We start from the raw sequence: 16,252 nt of genomic DNA, 5'->3' as shown, positions 1-16,252 counted from the left end.
CAGTTAATCACAAATTAACACATTTAGGATAATATGGAAATAAGAAGTAAGACTTACATGTCTGAGGAAGCAATGGCTGACTTGAAGTGGACTGTTTGCACAGTGTTCAAGTTCCTTCAGAAAGTGCTGACTGTGAAAATCATACAGCTTTTCTAGATTCCCAAATATGATGTTCCGCTTTCTACGCAGGTCTTGGGGCAGATCGATTCTTTCCATCTCTGGGAAGTAGTGATCTACAATATATCCAAGGGACTTAACATACTCCCTCTCTGTGCTGATCATTTCTTCCATTATGTGCTGCAACTTGCTGCAGGGAAGTAACGGGCAGCCGGTTGGAAAATTTCTTAGCTGCATGCATTACAGGAGCAAATGATCTCAGACATTTCTAGACATCTGCTCTGGTGAATAGTTAGATTTATGCTACTTGACCTCAAAATAGAATGAAGGTACAGATAGTATGAGTCTATTCCCTGGCAGATTGATCTGCCTTTACTGTGCAAAGTGCTATCAATTATCAATATGCAATACACAACATATAACTTATACTATGAGCTAACAAATCCATTCCAAGGTACCTACTACATCCCTCAATATCCAATGTGAGAGAACATAAGTTACCCCAACTAATTTAATCAGTAACAAATACGACATTCTAAACTTCCATCAGATGAAAGAATATATCCTAAAATCTGGTATTGTTAGGTAGAAACACACTCACTGTACTTACTCTCTCTAACTTTAAAAAATCCAACTTGCCTCTCATTGGCTATTCTTTTCAGGTAATAATGCATCCCAGTCAAATTTTCTTAGTCGGTTTAACTACTCCTTTCTAAATAACTTTCTAGTAAATTTAACCCATTCAATGAAATACATGAAGGCAATAAACTATTTTCTAGCTAACAAAATGAATAATGTTTTAACTTAAAATATAGTTAATTTGTTATTGTGATAAAATGTTAAGTTTGATTTCTTCTTGTCCTTTTAACTGAATAACTAGTAGATATGATGATTCTTGGGTATGAATCCTGTTACTATTAAATCATGTAGAAAATGTGTCACAATATTTATTTTTTCACTTTTAGGAAGAGCATTCTGCTGAAATTTGGGAACCTTGAGCACAAGGCTGGAACCCCAATTTTGACTGAGTGAGAAAATATGCACTTCAACATATAATTCCAAAAATTGTGAAGCGAAATATCCAACAAATTCCTGAGGAGGTAAGTTTCCCCAATCGAAAGCAATAATATTTAGGCATCCATCAATTCACAAAATCAATGCTTACAACCCACCATTCAATTTGCAACGTTTACTAAATAGTGCCAATGGAACGAGGGGTACTAATGTACAATCTGTTTTTAGCAGCAGTAGTCATGATACTGTTATATTACGTTTTAGACAGACATTCCAACATAGGTTTGATATTGAGTACATCATTAATCATATAATCAAGGCCCCAACTCAAGTTGCTTTCAAAATTCAGTAACATTAGTGTTAATGGAGCTGTCTTTCAGAAGCTCATTTTAATGCATCATGATAATGACAATGAATCTTAATACATATGTACTGTTGTACCAGTTTTTCTAAAGGGGAGACCTTGCTCAAAAAGACCACAAATACTGAGGTGGTTTAACTGAAGCTTTTGACAATGGAAGGTGAAATTTTATGGGTTAAGAAGGTGACTGGTTAAGAACATAAGTATTAACAGCCAAAGGTTGAGACCTTTCATCAAGTTCTGATGAAGGGTTTCAGCCTGCAACATCAGCTATTTATTCCTTCTGAGTTCCTCCAGCATTTTGTGTGTGTAACTCTGGATTTCCAGCAGCTGCAGAATCTCTTGTGTTTAATGCAAGGAAAGACACTTAGCCCGATATACCTGTTCCACATTCATGAGATCATGCTTGGTCTTTTCCCTCCACTCTATTTTTCTGCATTAATCTTGTTTTCCTCAATTCCCCTAATATTCAAAAAATCTGGCTGTGTATTTCTTTATATAAAGCAATGAGCTTCATTTTTAATGCTTCTTGCTAGTTACGGCAGTTCTATTTTCCCATTCCTTTCAATTACTTGGCTGCCTTTATCTGAACTGCATGATTTTCCTGTTCCTTGGCTTTTTATTTGTGGCATTCAGAACCTTTTCCTTTCATCTAAAATTATCTATTTCTCTTATCAGCTGCAGTTAGACCATTTTTACTGTTGTGTTCTTGTGCCTTACAATATATTTTTATCAACAAGCTATTAATTCTTTAAGTGTTTCCTTTGCTCAATTCCTCCCGTAACATTAAATGTAGTTTCCCTATGAACTCTAGCCAATTCACAACACAACATTAGGATTTGATTCATCTAGATTTAATATCCAGATTCATGTTGAATTAACTCACTATGGATCTTTATATAAAGTTATAGTACATTCCTACCAATTTTCATTAAACACCTTAAAGCGACCAGGCTATTAATTAACCCATTCTCATTGCACAATGTCAAACAAAGATAATTCAACTGAACTGAGAGGTAGATCAGGAAAGGTCTAGTTATATTGTAGAACAGCGTTCAGATGCCAAACTGCTCCAGTATGACAATACTCTTCCTATATCAATGCTTCATTCACAGTTGGCTTCATTATAAGATAGATTGAAGGTAAATTAGAAAGTACTACAATCATTACCTGCCTGTGTTCTTTGCTTCCTGTGCCTGTGGATGGTTTATCTTAGAAGATGCTGATAAGCTGTGCCTCCTAATCAACACAGGGCTTTTCAGCTCCGACCTGGGCCTCCGGTTTTTGTCAGCCACCATACTACTGACTACTTCCAGCCCTTTGATGTACACTCCGATGTTGCCATGCCTGCCGACCTCAGCTGAACCATTTTCTCTCTGCCGCAACTCAATGCCTTGAGTCTTCATGATTTTTTTCAAAGGGTGCTTCTTGTGCCTCGATCCCGGTGAGTGGGGGGGCTCCGAGTGACAAGATGTGGCGGAAGAGCTGCCCGTGCAGCTGTCAATGTCTTTGAAGAAGAACTCACCCTCTTGGAGCCTGCTACAGGCAGGTGCCGAGGACGGAGGGGTTGTGTTGAACTTATGCAAGGGTTCAACATTTTGGCAGAGCTCTTTATAACCTGATGTAACTGAGCCATCCGTTGCCATGAAACCCTGGCTGTCTTCTTGCTGGTGTACTGTGTCAACAGGCCAGTCGCCATTCTGCAAAGCCTCGGCGGGTTTTTGAGTCGGAGACTCTCCGAGCTCATCTGATCCTTCCGTGTCAAATTCACCACTTGTCCTTGGCCCTTCATCCTCGGAGTGAATATACGCAGTGGTAGCGAGGTTGCTGCTCTGCCTCTCCTGGATTCTGACGGCTGCAGCCAACACCTCCTCCAAAAGCTGCTTGGTTTGTTGGCATTTCATCCACTGGACGTTCCACTGCTTCAGCTCCCGGGCACTGCCAAGCCCATGAACCATTTCATTCATTGCCTGAAAGTTCTCGGCATTGAACTTGGTAGCCTCCTGATGGTACCTTTCTAAACTTTGGACTATGGCTGTGGTGTCCACCAAAGAGCTTTGCTCATTTACTTTCACTTGTCTTAAATAATTATTGCAGTGCAAGACCCACTGATCCGCCTAAACAGAAAATTGAAAATGTCAGAGTTGAACTGATTTTAGTATCATAAATCCATCAGAGCCAATTTACTCTTATAAGATAATCAGTTTCAGTTACCCTTTATAAAAGATTAAAAAGACATGTGTCAATAAAGCAATAAATCAGATGTTCTAGAAGAATATAGAACAACCTTCCAAATACAGCAACATCAGTGGTAGAGAAATCATTTGAAACAAGTTCTGAGGGATGGGATTAATTTGCACATTTAACATGGCAGGGTTGATTGGGGATGGTCAATGTGACTTTCTGAGAGGAGGTCGTTGGAGTTGATCAGCGTAGGACAATTGATGCAATTGACATGGACCTTAGTAAGGCTATTAACACAGAAGGCAACTCCAAAAGATGAGTGCTTGGGATCCGGAGCATTTTTACAAATTGGATCAAAAGTTGGCTGGGCGATAGGAAGCAGAATGTGATCCTCAAGCTCTGTTTTCATGACAACGAGCTCGTGACCAGGGATTGGTGTGGGATTCTTGTTGTCATTTTTTTAAACCGCATTAACAATTTGGATTGGACTGTAGAAGTTATGATTAGTAAGTTTGCAAATGACATGGTGCATTGTTGATCCAAGACAAGACGGGAAAGGAAATGGCACAAGCAAATTAATCTGGGAAGGTGAGAGTCAATGCATTTTGGAGGAACGAATAAAGCTAGGATATACACAAGGAATGGTAGGAATAAAGTACAAAGGTGATTATGGCACAACTATCTGAATAATTGGTTTGGCCACAGATGGAGCTGTGTGTGTGGTTCTGTTTACCATACTATAAGGACAGTTAGGATTTCATTAGAGGGTGTAGGAAAGGTTCGCCAAGATCTTGCCTTAGGTGGAGTGTTTCAGCTAAGAAGAGACTGGATAAGCTCGGTTGATAATCTTTGGCATGTAGAAGGCTGAAGGAGGATCCCATTGAGGTATGTGGAAGGCGAAAGTTAGGTAGATAATAATCTTTTCCCCTTTCCAAGGGGAATAAGGGGAGGAGATTTAGAGTGGATTTGGGGAGAAAAATTATGAAACACATTTGATCAAAACAGCAATTTAAAAAATATATAGATTAAAGCAAATAGTCACAAGCAAATAAAGAAATCACCACACTAGACCAAATTGCCAATAAAATAGAGGAAATCAACATTCAATGTGAAGGAAATGAACATCTAATATGAGGAATAATATGAACCACTTACTGTCTCATAAAATTCATATAAATTAACTATGTTTTCCAAATCTGTTCTCTGCTTTTCCAGTTTACTGATGAAGTTACTCAGAAATTGCTTGAATTCCTTGACTGTTTCTTCCAAATGCAGCAATTCATTGTGTGATTCATTGTTCAGATGGCCAGCATCTTTAATCAGTTGCACCCCTCTTCTGTAATGTTGCTACAAACAACAAAGTTAAATTCACCCTTTGGGAAACTCCACCACTAGTCAGACCCAATTCCATTTTGTCTAACAAAACTACTAAGTCCACAAAGATCAAAATAACATCTGCTCATTATTTAAACCCCCAAAGGACATGCTTCACTCATGTAAATCCGAAAAGGTTAGCCACAAGCCTAAGGCCAGAGGTTCCTCAACTGAAGGATCACAAATTGGACAGTTTCAGTTCTGCACCTTACTAGCACAGAACATTAGCTTCACAACTGTAATTCATTCAGGTCAACTCTTAGGGGACACAGCACTAAATTTCACATTTATGTGGAAAACAGTGATACAAATATCAAAACTCTTGATATTGAGCTATTTCATCAGCAAGTATTCTAGGTCATCTAGAGATGGTAGACCCCTTGATCCATGCTGTGCAGTGTAACACTGAGAAATGCAATAGTATCCCTGATTTTTGCTATGAAATCCTTTGTTAAAGTTTGCTGAACTATTTCAAAGTTAGAATAAGTAAAATGCAAGAGGAAAATTGTGAAAAAGGAAAATTTTAATATTTCAATCTCATACACTTATGTAAAGACTTTGTTGATAAAAGACAATATGGCATCATTGTATCAACTTGTTCCTAATACAAAGCTTTTTTTAAATTCTTTCAGTATTGGGAACATGTTTGCTTCCTTTTTGTTTTCTCATCTCAGATTCATCGACTATGTCTTGAAAGTCCCTCTACAAATGGTTTCCTGAAAGTACATCAAGTCACGAGCAATCATTCCACCCAGAATCAGATCATCTGAAGACTGAATAATAAACATAAAGGCACAATTGTCTGCATGAGCTGTACTTTCAATCAGGGACAAGTGATCTGAATTTTAAACAAATGTACGCTGCCTGCTTGATGTAATGCCTATCACACAGTAAATAAGTATAACGCTTACCATAGCCAGACCATAGAAGGCATTATACTCTTCCTGCTTTTGTTTCAGTGATTCCAGAGAATGTGGCAGATAGTCCATTTGTACAAAGTGCTTTTCTCCCTCACTATCAGCCCAATGTTTTATCTGCAGGTAATAAGAATATAGCAATTTACATTAGGATACACATTAATTATCCTCTCTATGCAACGACCACCCAGCAATATGGTTGTAAAGTGTTTGATTAACATAGTGGATGGTGAATACAGGTATTTATGATATGGCATTCATTAAATTGAATTGGCCCTTTGAAGACACAGTCAGGTTAGATTGCAAGCTAAGATACTGAAAGATATTTTGCAATTCAAACCGTTTCCTCTCGTAATTCAGCACAAGATCCAGGCAAGTTCTAGTGTATCACAGAACAATTAATCTATTGTCATACAGGCTACACCAATCTAACACTCAAAAGTAGAGTAGCTGTAGAAACATAGAAAACCTACAGCACAATACAGGTCCTTCGGCCCACAAAGTTGTGTGGAACATGTCCCTACCTTAGAAATTACTAGGCTTCCCCATAGCCCCCTGTTTTTCTGAGCTCCATGTACCTATCCAAAAGTCTCTTAAAAGACCCTATCATATCCGCCTATCATATCCTCCTCCACCACCATCGCTGGCAGCCCACTCCACGCACTCAACACTCTCTGCATAAAAAACTTACCTCTGACATCTCCTCTGTATCTACTCCCCAGCACCTTAAACCTCTGTCCTCTTCTGGCAACTATTTCAGCCCTGGGAAAAAGCCTCTGACTATCCACACGAGCAATGCCTCTCATCATCTTATACACCTCTATAAGGTCGCCTCTCATCCTCCGTCACTCCAAGGAGAAAAGGCCTAGTTCACTCAGCCTGTTTTCATAAGGCATTGCTCCCCAATCCAGGCAACATCCTTGTAAATCTCCTCTGCACCCTTTCTATGGTTTCCACATCCTTCCTATAGTGAGGCGACCAGAACTGAGCACAGTACTTCAAGTGGGATCTGACTAGGGTCCTACATAGCTACAACATTACCTCTCGGCTCCTAAATTCAATCCCACGATTAACGAAGGCCAATACACCATACACCTTCTTAACCACAGAGTCAACCTGTGCAGCTGCTTTGAGCATTCTATGGACTCGCACCCCAAGATCTCTCTGATCCTCCACTCTGCCAACAGTCTTACCATTAATACTATATTCTGCCATTATATTTAACCTACCTGATGCACCATCAATAACTCACTCTGAGACGTAAAGGCGAGATATCGGCTTTTATTGACGGAAAGAAGGAACAAGCAGTGAGTGACCACTATACCACATCCTGGAGACAGAGAGGCTGGGCTCAGACCTCCATCACCTTTATACAGGGGTCTGTGGGAGGAGCCACAGGAGCAGTCATCAGGGGGCGTGTCCAGACAGGTATATGTAGTTCACCACACTACCAAAATGAACCACTTCACACTTATCTGGGTTGAACTCTATCTGTCATTTCTCAGCCCAGTTTTCTCAGTCCCGCTGTAACCTCTGACAGCCCTCCACACTATCCACAACACCTCCAACCTTTGTGTCATCAGCAAACTTACTAACCCATCCCTCCACTTCCTCATCCAGGTCACTTATAAAAATCATGAAGATTAAGGGTCCCAGAACAGATCCCTGAGACACACCACTGCCTTAAAATGGACACATCTCAAACCGTCTGAGCGCGTCCTTTCTCTACCACCTGCCTATCCTCCCTCACACACCGTCTCCAAGCTTTCTCTATTTGTGAGCCAACCATCTCTTCCCCAGTCTCTCCAGTTTGGTTCCCAACCCCCAACAGTTCTAGTTTAAACTCTCCCCAGTAGCCTTAGCAAACCCCCCCCACCAGGATATTGGTCCCCTTGGGATTCAAGCGCAACCCGTCCTTTTCGTACAGGTCACACCTGCCCCAAAAGAGCCCCCAATGATCCAGAAATCTGAATCTCTGCCCCCTGCTCCAATCCCTTAGCCACACATTTATCCTCCACCTCATTCTATTCCTATACTCACGGTCGCGTGGCACAGGCAGTAATCCCGAGATTACTACCTTCGTGTGTTTAGTGCTGAAGCTAAATTAACAACTGCAAAAAACAAATCACAAAATCAGTCAAGAATCAGCATTAGGGTGGTTTCCACAAGAAGCCAGAAGGAACGTCCAGTACACCAGAGAGCTATGTGGGGAGGGATTGCAAGCAGAACAGATATCAAATTAACAAATGAACAAGGAATGGCGAATAACCTCAAGGGCTGAAATTCTACCCACAATGGAGTTAATCAGTAATAAGTTTTATGCACCCACTAAGAATGGCTTGCTGAACTGTATGCCAGTGTCACACCACTGGGCACCTCCATCTGAACAGTCATGTATTATAGCGTGTTAATGATTGTGTTTGGAGAGGATCACTTTGATGGCCTAGAGGACTGTGATTTTACACGTTCCTCAGAAATGTATCTCTCTGTCAGTAATTCCCTTAATGCCTGCGCTAACGATGCCTGCCCTAGCTGGGATACTGTAAATTAATAATCCTGGTAGCCTCATTTTCCATTTTGCTTCTACTGCTCTTCAAGCTCTCTCTCAAGTTCCTCAGGCTCTATGTCTTTTTGATGCTCTTCTGACACCAGCTTTTGTGATCAATATGTCAGGTTGTCCAGCACAAATAGACAATGAAGTCTCCACATTGAACTGGTCATTACTACAGGGCATACTAGACTGATGTGAACAACAAAAGCTCATCCCAAAGAGCCTCTTCAACTGCTTTCCCGTCACGAATGGCCCTTGTTGTATTTACATTCAGCTGGAGCACACTGATATAAATAGCCAGGAAAGTAAAGCAAAGGTCCTGGTTTCCAAGGATCCCTGCCTCTGGCAATGCTGTCAGCTACAGAGGTTCAGCAATATGTTATTGTTTGAGATGAATAACCACAACAAGCTGCACACTGAGAGAGTGGGGGTATTTTCCTCCATTGAGTTCAGTCAGCTCTGTTAATGCCAGCAGATTGTCAATGTTGTTGTCATAGAAAAGGGCGGGGGATCTGAGGAATATTGTAGTTAATGCTAGTAAGATATACGAGGCTTTGGTGAGATCTGGAATTCTATTTTAAGTTTTAGAATCAGTACCTTAGGCATGTTAAGCTTGCTTTGGGTGTGCTATAGTGAAGATTCAATTACTGAAGTTTGGAAGACTGAGAGGTAACCTCATTGAAAGATGTTAGATTCTGAGTTGGATTAACATTATAGATGCTGACATGATTTTTTTTTGGCTGGAAAATCATATTCTGGGGACACCAAATCAACACAAATGATTGACAATTCCTCTTATCTTTCACTAGCCCTTGCTCTAACCCTTCGCACAAACTTTTTGTACTGACTTTCTCAACTTTTTTTAACCTTGTCTGTCCATTTCCCTCCACAGATGCTGCCTGATTCACCGAGTCCCTCCAGCTTCTTTGTGTGTTGCTTAGTATATGGAGAATCATATTTATTCAAAGCATGAAAACCTCTTAGAACTCTCTCCCAGAGACCTGAGGTTATTCAAGGGTGAGCAAGATAAGGATTTTGATCACAAAGTAAATCGTGATATGGGGATTGAATAAGAATTTCAATAGCCCCACACTTCTTATGAATGGTGGCTTGGGTTCTTTATATTATTATGTCAAAGCCTCTCTTTTTTTACCTTGGTACTTCCTTCCTCAAATGTTCTCAAACCTAGAATGATTTGTAGATGTTGCAAGCACTCATTAGACAATTTGACCAATTTATGGACCTCTTCATCCACCTGATTGTAGAGCACTGTGACCGCATCCATTGCATTCCTGAAAACATTAGAAGAGTGGACTTCAGTACTTACAAATGAGAAATACAAGTTCATTTGAAATCATTTTTAGATTCTGCGAACAGTATGACTTCAAATATGGCGATTGCAATGAGGTGAATCACTGAGATCCACAGAATTTAACAACTCTTTTGATAATGCAAAAGTCAGATTAATTAGGTTAAATTTTACTCATAAAGATTTCTAAATGCGCATTTGTGTCACTGGTTTCCTGATCACAAGCCAAAGAGATTGTGTGACTTTATGAAAATGACAAAAAAGGCCTCAACTCAGTCCCTCGTCTGCATTGGATTAGTTAATGGCATATGGATTGGTAATGCTCCTGGGTATGGGAACAAGAGTAGAGTTAGCGTGGGACATAAAAACATACCTGGGAACCTAATTATAAATCAGCACATAAAAAATAGAAAAGAAGTAAGAATCTATAAATCTGCTAATGTCTGAACAGTGGAATCTTGTCCAAGAATACATTAAAGACAAAATTCAGATTTGTCAAAGATATAAAAATGTGGCAGAAAATTGGCAGGAAGTAAGTTTAATGTAAAATTGGGCAGAATGCATAACTCAGTCCATTGACTTCTGCTCTATACCTCTAATTGCAAATTGAACCCCAGTAAATCCCAAGTATTTCCTTTATTTTGGAGATGCTGCATTGTCTCATTGTTACACCAGCCAAGTCGTTGATAATAGCAATAGCAAGACAAGGAATAAAACATTATCGGAGACAAATACTGTATAATAAATAAAGGTTCTGCTGAAGGATCAGTGACCTGAAATACAAACTGTTTCTTTCTTCACAGCTGCTGCCTGACCTGTCAGTATTTCCTTCCTTTTCTGTTTTTATTTCATATATGTAAATGTTTTAAGAGGTGATAAAATGAAATAGAAAATAAAATGCTTTTTCACAACTCAAAGCACTTCGGAATATTAAATATTGTCGCCATTCACATTCAAGGAACACAGCAGCACCTTTTCACAGAGCATATGTTATAATAACAAAACAATTTTCTTGGTTAAGTGAATGGGGTTGCAGGTTAAATACTGGCCAAGACACAGGGAGCAAGCTCCTTTCTTCCCCAAAACAGTGCCACCTGAGAAACCAGATGGTTTGATATCTCATTCAAAAGGCTGCCCTTCTCCGGGTATAGACTGCCTTTGCACTGCACTGCCAGGCTCAGTCTTATGAACACAAGTAAGGCAGGCATCTACAAGCACCCACCACAGAAACAAGGGCACAATTTACTGAGCCACAATTGGCAGCAACATCATAACAGTTTCACAATACTGACTTTGAACAGCAGAATACATTCAACAGAATTCATGACAGAAGAATGGCCTGAGTAGATCTGCATAACCAAGGTGTAGTAAATATTATGAACTCTTTTTTTACACAGCCAAAAAATATCCTTGTCCAAGACTTCACAATTTTTGGAAAGTTCTGTTGAAATACATTGAAATTATTTATCATGCTACCTGTAATCGTCGGTGTCACAGAATTCATCTTTTCTAATCCTGGCAAGGACAGTCCCACCTTCCAGTCGCAATCCTACCAGCCGGGTATCTTCCAGCACAGATTTCATTATCTTTGTGTGTTGATTGAGGAACTCAATGGCTTCCTGTGGAAGCAAGATGCCAGATTAAACTGGAGTGTTTTTTTATATATAATTCCCACATTCTGCGTAACCCTTTGCAGGTACGCACAATGAAACACTACTTTTCCAAAAGGTTGTATGGTAAAAAATTTGGAACAAACTTTCATCAATAGCATATTGTGCAAGAGTGCTGAAAGAGTATTCAATTGCAAACTTCAAGATATTATTCGAGAGAAGCTTGAAACGGAATGGTATTTTCAGGTCTGTTGAATAGTAGCTGAAGAATTGGTTTTATTGTATAGCCCCTAAGAGGTCCTGTACAGGCATGATGGACTAAATAATTTTTCTGGGTATGTGGTTGGGCAAAAAAAATTCCATTTGCACTTCTTTGCAAGAGGCAAGGACTTTTTCAAGCCGAGCGCTAGGCTTACCCAATGGTCGTGAAAGAACAGTATGAGATGGAGGAACTTATTGGTGGCTTGGATTGTGTTGGGCAGTCAATTATGCTACCAGTAGAAGAATGAGCTATTAAAGGAACACAAGTAAGTAGGAGCAGGAGTAAGCCCCTCAAGCATATCCTGTCAATCAATTACATCATGCCTCAAGCCTCATCTCATTTACTGTTCCACACAGCCCTCAATTCTCTGATCTTTCAAAAATTACTATGCTTCCTTTTTAAATACACTCAATTTGTGAAGTGGGGTGCCATGTGCAATCATAATCGATTGAAAACAGACGTGGAAGCATGGAGGAACATCGGGAAATCTCCAGGAAGACCTTCTTCATTGCTGCTGCTGCTGTGAGGTCTGGGACTCTGCTGGGAAGAACAGGCCCCCATTCTGGAGGAACGTTGTCTCATTTTTTAACTGCATTGCATTTGTGGTTTCTAAATGACAATAAACTGAATCTGAATCTGAATTTTGTATCACACTCTCTCTGGCAGAGATTTGTCAGCCTCTGTGAAGAGAAATTCCTACACATCCCCCGTTTTAAATGACGACTCCCTTATCTTGTAATGACATCCTCTCATTTGAGACTCTCCCACTAGTAGAAACATCACAGTATCTTTCCTGTAATGCCTCTTGGAATCAAATACGCATCAATGAGATCTGCTCTCATTCTTCTAAACAACAAAAGAAAATTAGTCGAACATTTTAGCTGTTTATGAAAGGACACCTCTCTCTTTCAAAAAAATTAGCCAAAGAAATTTCTTTTGGATGGCCTCCAATACCAATATGTCTTTTTGAATTAAAATAGTATACATTACGGCAGGTTCAAACCTACCAACTCCCAACTGGTCTCTATTTTTAAGCTCCAATCCTCAGCAATACTAACTAATATTCTGTTTGGTGTCTTAAATGCTGGCTGCACTTGCATGTTAATACTTTGTGCTTCATACAGAACACATCTAGATTCTTCTATACTCTTCTGCAGTTTCTTTCTAAACAGATTTTTGGTTCATTTTACATAAGTGCATGACCTCAAACTATCTTGCAGTAAACTTCATTTGACAAGTTTTCATGCAGTCATTCAAACAGTGATTGTACTGTTGCAGAGTCCAAACATTCTCATCACAGCACACTGTCCCACCTACTTTTGCATCATCAGTAAATTTGGATATCTTACACCCTATCCCCCTCCTGCAAGTCAGTAATAAAGATTGAGGTAAATTAATGGTCAAGGACTGATCCCTAATTATAGGTTTCCATTTCTTCAATCTGATAAATGCATCCATATTAACCTACGTTCCACAATACTACTGGGCACTTAGCTTGTGCCTTTTATGTGGCACCTTATCAAATCACTTCTGGAAATCAAGGTACACCAAATCTCCTAGCTTCCTCCTATTGACTGGTTGGTACATCCTCAAAGAACTCTACCAAATCAGTTAAACATGATTTTGTTGGCCAGAAAGAACAGTAGTCCACAAATCAGAGAATTCGAATGTATTGAAGACAGTGAAAGCAGACAGACTAATTGTCTTTGTTCTTGCCACTTGCTTGGAGTTGAAGGCTGCCATTTTGTGAAGAAACCCAGTTCTCCATTTTGTGAGCTTGAAGTGCTTGGCTTCATCAATGTTTTACAGAAGACACAATGATGCTCCACGTAATCTGGACTAGAGATAATTTTCAAATAAGGAATTATTTGTGAGATGTTCTTTGGTTGGATATAACATGCAGGTTTGTGAATGTTGGGGTTGGTGCCTGCCTGGATTAATTTTAGCTGGTTGCTGATTGAGAACGAAGAGCTAAATATTATCACTGTCACTTCATGGGAAGAGGGCAATAAATGGATGCTGGCTTGGAGCAGAGCCAATAACAAGACACTAAAGGTCAGACACATGACCTGTGGCCAATGACATTGGAATGCAATATTTAAATTGATAAGGAATGGATATAAAAGTGGATGCTTCGTGTGTGCTGGCAGCAGTAACTTCAAAGAATAACCATCACAGATGCAAGCGTGAGCAACACTGTGTGGAACATGTGAATCGGGAGTACAGGGAATGCCTGGCCAGAGTAGGCTCTTTTACCCAGGTAATACCTTGGCTATTCTTTCGTTATTCAGAAGAGTCAGGGATACTTAGTAAGTGGGCAAACAAGGTACTTAGTGTATGAATTCACGTACCTGTTAGGTTAAACAATAAAGGTACCTGTCAGGAAATACAGATCTCTTTGTGCCTCCCTGATCATTGTTACAAGAGGTGATTCTTGTAACATTTTCCTTTTAATTGATGATGAATAATGTGCCCACACAAACACTTCCAGGCCATTAACTCTGGATACCTGCCCATATCCATGATTCAGAAAATCCTCTTTCCAAAGGGTCATTAGGAGAGAGAAAAATTGGTGAGGAGGGTAATGGCGAGGTTCAATCTGCTGTAAGGAAGACGGAGTTATTGAATGCACCTGTGTATTGGACGGCGTTCTGCTAACATTCAGAGAGTTGATTGAATTCTTCAAGTAGATCAACGCCCTGCAGCAGTTTTTCATGAAAGGCTCCAACTTCTAAAAAAAACACAGAGTTTCAACTCAGATTTATCTCTCCAATGATGTGTGTCCCTTCACAGTTATAAATGGAGAGGGGGCACATCTCAATGCCTTTCTGGCAGGCTTTTCAGCTTGCATTCTCCGTTACCATGAACACACTCAAACCTCTGCTGACAGCAGAACTAACAACATTTGTATATGTTGACATTGACTTTAATGGAGAAAAATGCCTCAGCATTTGACCAAGAGCATTTCCAGCAAAATTTGATTCTAACCTTAAGGAGATATCAAGGCCAATGACCAAAAGCTTGCTTAAGGAGGTTTTACAGAGAATCTTACACAAGTTACATAATTGAGAGGCAGTAGGTTTAAGGGAGGGAATTCAAGCGTTTAGAGCTCTGATGGCCAATAGGGAACTGAATAAATGCAGTGATGATCAAGATGCCAGAATTGGAGGATGATGCATATTTTTGAGGCTCAAAGGGCAAGGTAAGGTTAATTAAATCAACAGGGGCAAAGGGAATAGTGCCATTTCAAAATGTTGTTGCTTTACTGGACAACGCCTAGAGATATTGCTTAAATAGGATTTTGAATGTGTGGGAGGTCAGGGGTACAGCTTTAGAGGAATGTACTGTAACAGTTTGAGCCTAAAAGCACGATGAGACATTGGAAAGGTCAAACTATATTAAAAATGTGCAAATAGCCATTCTCAGTAATGAAAACGAGCTATGAAAATGCATACATTTATTTAACACAATAACAAGGACGTCAAGAAATCAAATTTGTATTCTACTGTATGAAAAATTAAATGATCTATTTTTTTTCTTTGAATGGTATGATAATTTATGAGACTGGTACTGGAATTAAAATGATGCAGACTGGGGCATTTCTGTCCAGAGAAACCAAGAGGGAAATCTCAACAAGGTCCTTGTGAAACTTCATAGCATTCATGTAACAAAATGGATTTTAATTGTTCTTTTTATTTATAGAGTCATAGGGCCATGGAAAAGTACAGCACAAAAACAGGCCTTTGGCCCAGCTAGTCCATGCAGAACCATTTAAATTGCCTATTCCCATCGACCTGCACCAGGGCCTAGCCTTCCATACCCCTACCATCCATGTACCAATCCAAACTTTGTTTAAACTTTGAAATCGAGCATTGAGACATGAGACTATTTCTCTAATTCAGAGAGAATATACAAACCATGTGGAAACGGATCCAGTCATTGTGATCGTAAGGAAAGGTTCCTGAAAATTCCTGCGTCAGTTGACAGCCATCGATGTGCCTGTGCAAGCCCTTCAGTGAAGTCACTATTTCATGCTGGGTTGAGGAATTAAACAACAAAATAGATAGTCAGTTCATGTGTGCTACTATCAAACATGAATGCTTGCAATACATGGTATACAGGATAATTGAATTGAAGCAAGCTTTATTAATACTTCCTTGCCTAAATAACTGTCCATAAGCATCTCAAATAAGAGAACCAAATGATTTAGACTCATGTGATTAAAACAAGTTTGAATTCAAATTCACACTGAAGTGCACAGCATCTGTTTCAATATAAAGCAATCGCCTTCACCATCTCTTTGGGAGATTTTAACCAGGTCAGTCTGAAAAAAATCACTAAGCAACTACCATCAACAGATCACTTGTAATATCAGAGGAAACAACACACTGGACCATTGCTACACCACCATCAAGAATGCCTACCATGCTAGTCCACACCCTCACTTTGGGAAGTCTGATTACCTAGCTGTACTTCTACTCCCTGAATATATGCAGAGACTGAAGACTGCAGCACCAGCAGTGAGAACTAAGGAGGTATGGACAAGGGAAGCA

General features: G+C 39.7%; 1 protein-coding gene across 5 annotated transcripts in view; it reads right to left on the bottom strand.

The window, feature by feature from the left end:
• plekhg4b (pleckstrin homology domain containing, family G (with RhoGef domain) member 4B) overlaps window positions 1-16,252 on the bottom strand; it is a 300,679-nt gene that overhangs the window by 24,368 nt on the left and 260,059 nt on the right. For all 5 annotated transcript variants that reach the window (XM_073024173.1, XM_073024175.1, XM_073024170.1 and 2 more), the window contains 8 exons: window positions 15,617-15,733; window positions 14,332-14,430; window positions 11,304-11,446; window positions 9,672-9,810; window positions 5,962-6,084; window positions 4,832-5,023; window positions 2,663-3,609; window positions 58-307 (listed from right to left, as the gene is read on the bottom strand). In XM_073024173.1, the coding sequence (XP_072880274.1) occupies window positions 58-307; window positions 2,663-3,609; window positions 4,832-5,023; window positions 5,962-6,084; window positions 9,672-9,810; window positions 11,304-11,446; window positions 14,332-14,430; window positions 15,617-15,733 (2,010 nt within the window). The remainder of the gene's footprint in view (window positions 1-57; window positions 308-2,662; window positions 3,610-4,831; window positions 5,024-5,961; window positions 6,085-9,671; window positions 9,811-11,303; window positions 11,447-14,331; window positions 14,431-15,616; window positions 15,734-16,252) is intronic.

This window comes from Hemitrygon akajei, chromosome 20 (assembly GCF_048418815.1).
Source record: "Hemitrygon akajei chromosome 20, sHemAka1.3, whole genome shotgun sequence".
Classification (NCBI taxonomy): Eukaryota; Metazoa; Chordata; class Chondrichthyes; order Myliobatiformes; family Dasyatidae; genus Hemitrygon; species Hemitrygon akajei.
Note: the sequence above shows the minus strand (reverse complement) of the source record. Positions and strands in the feature narration are given on the sequence as shown.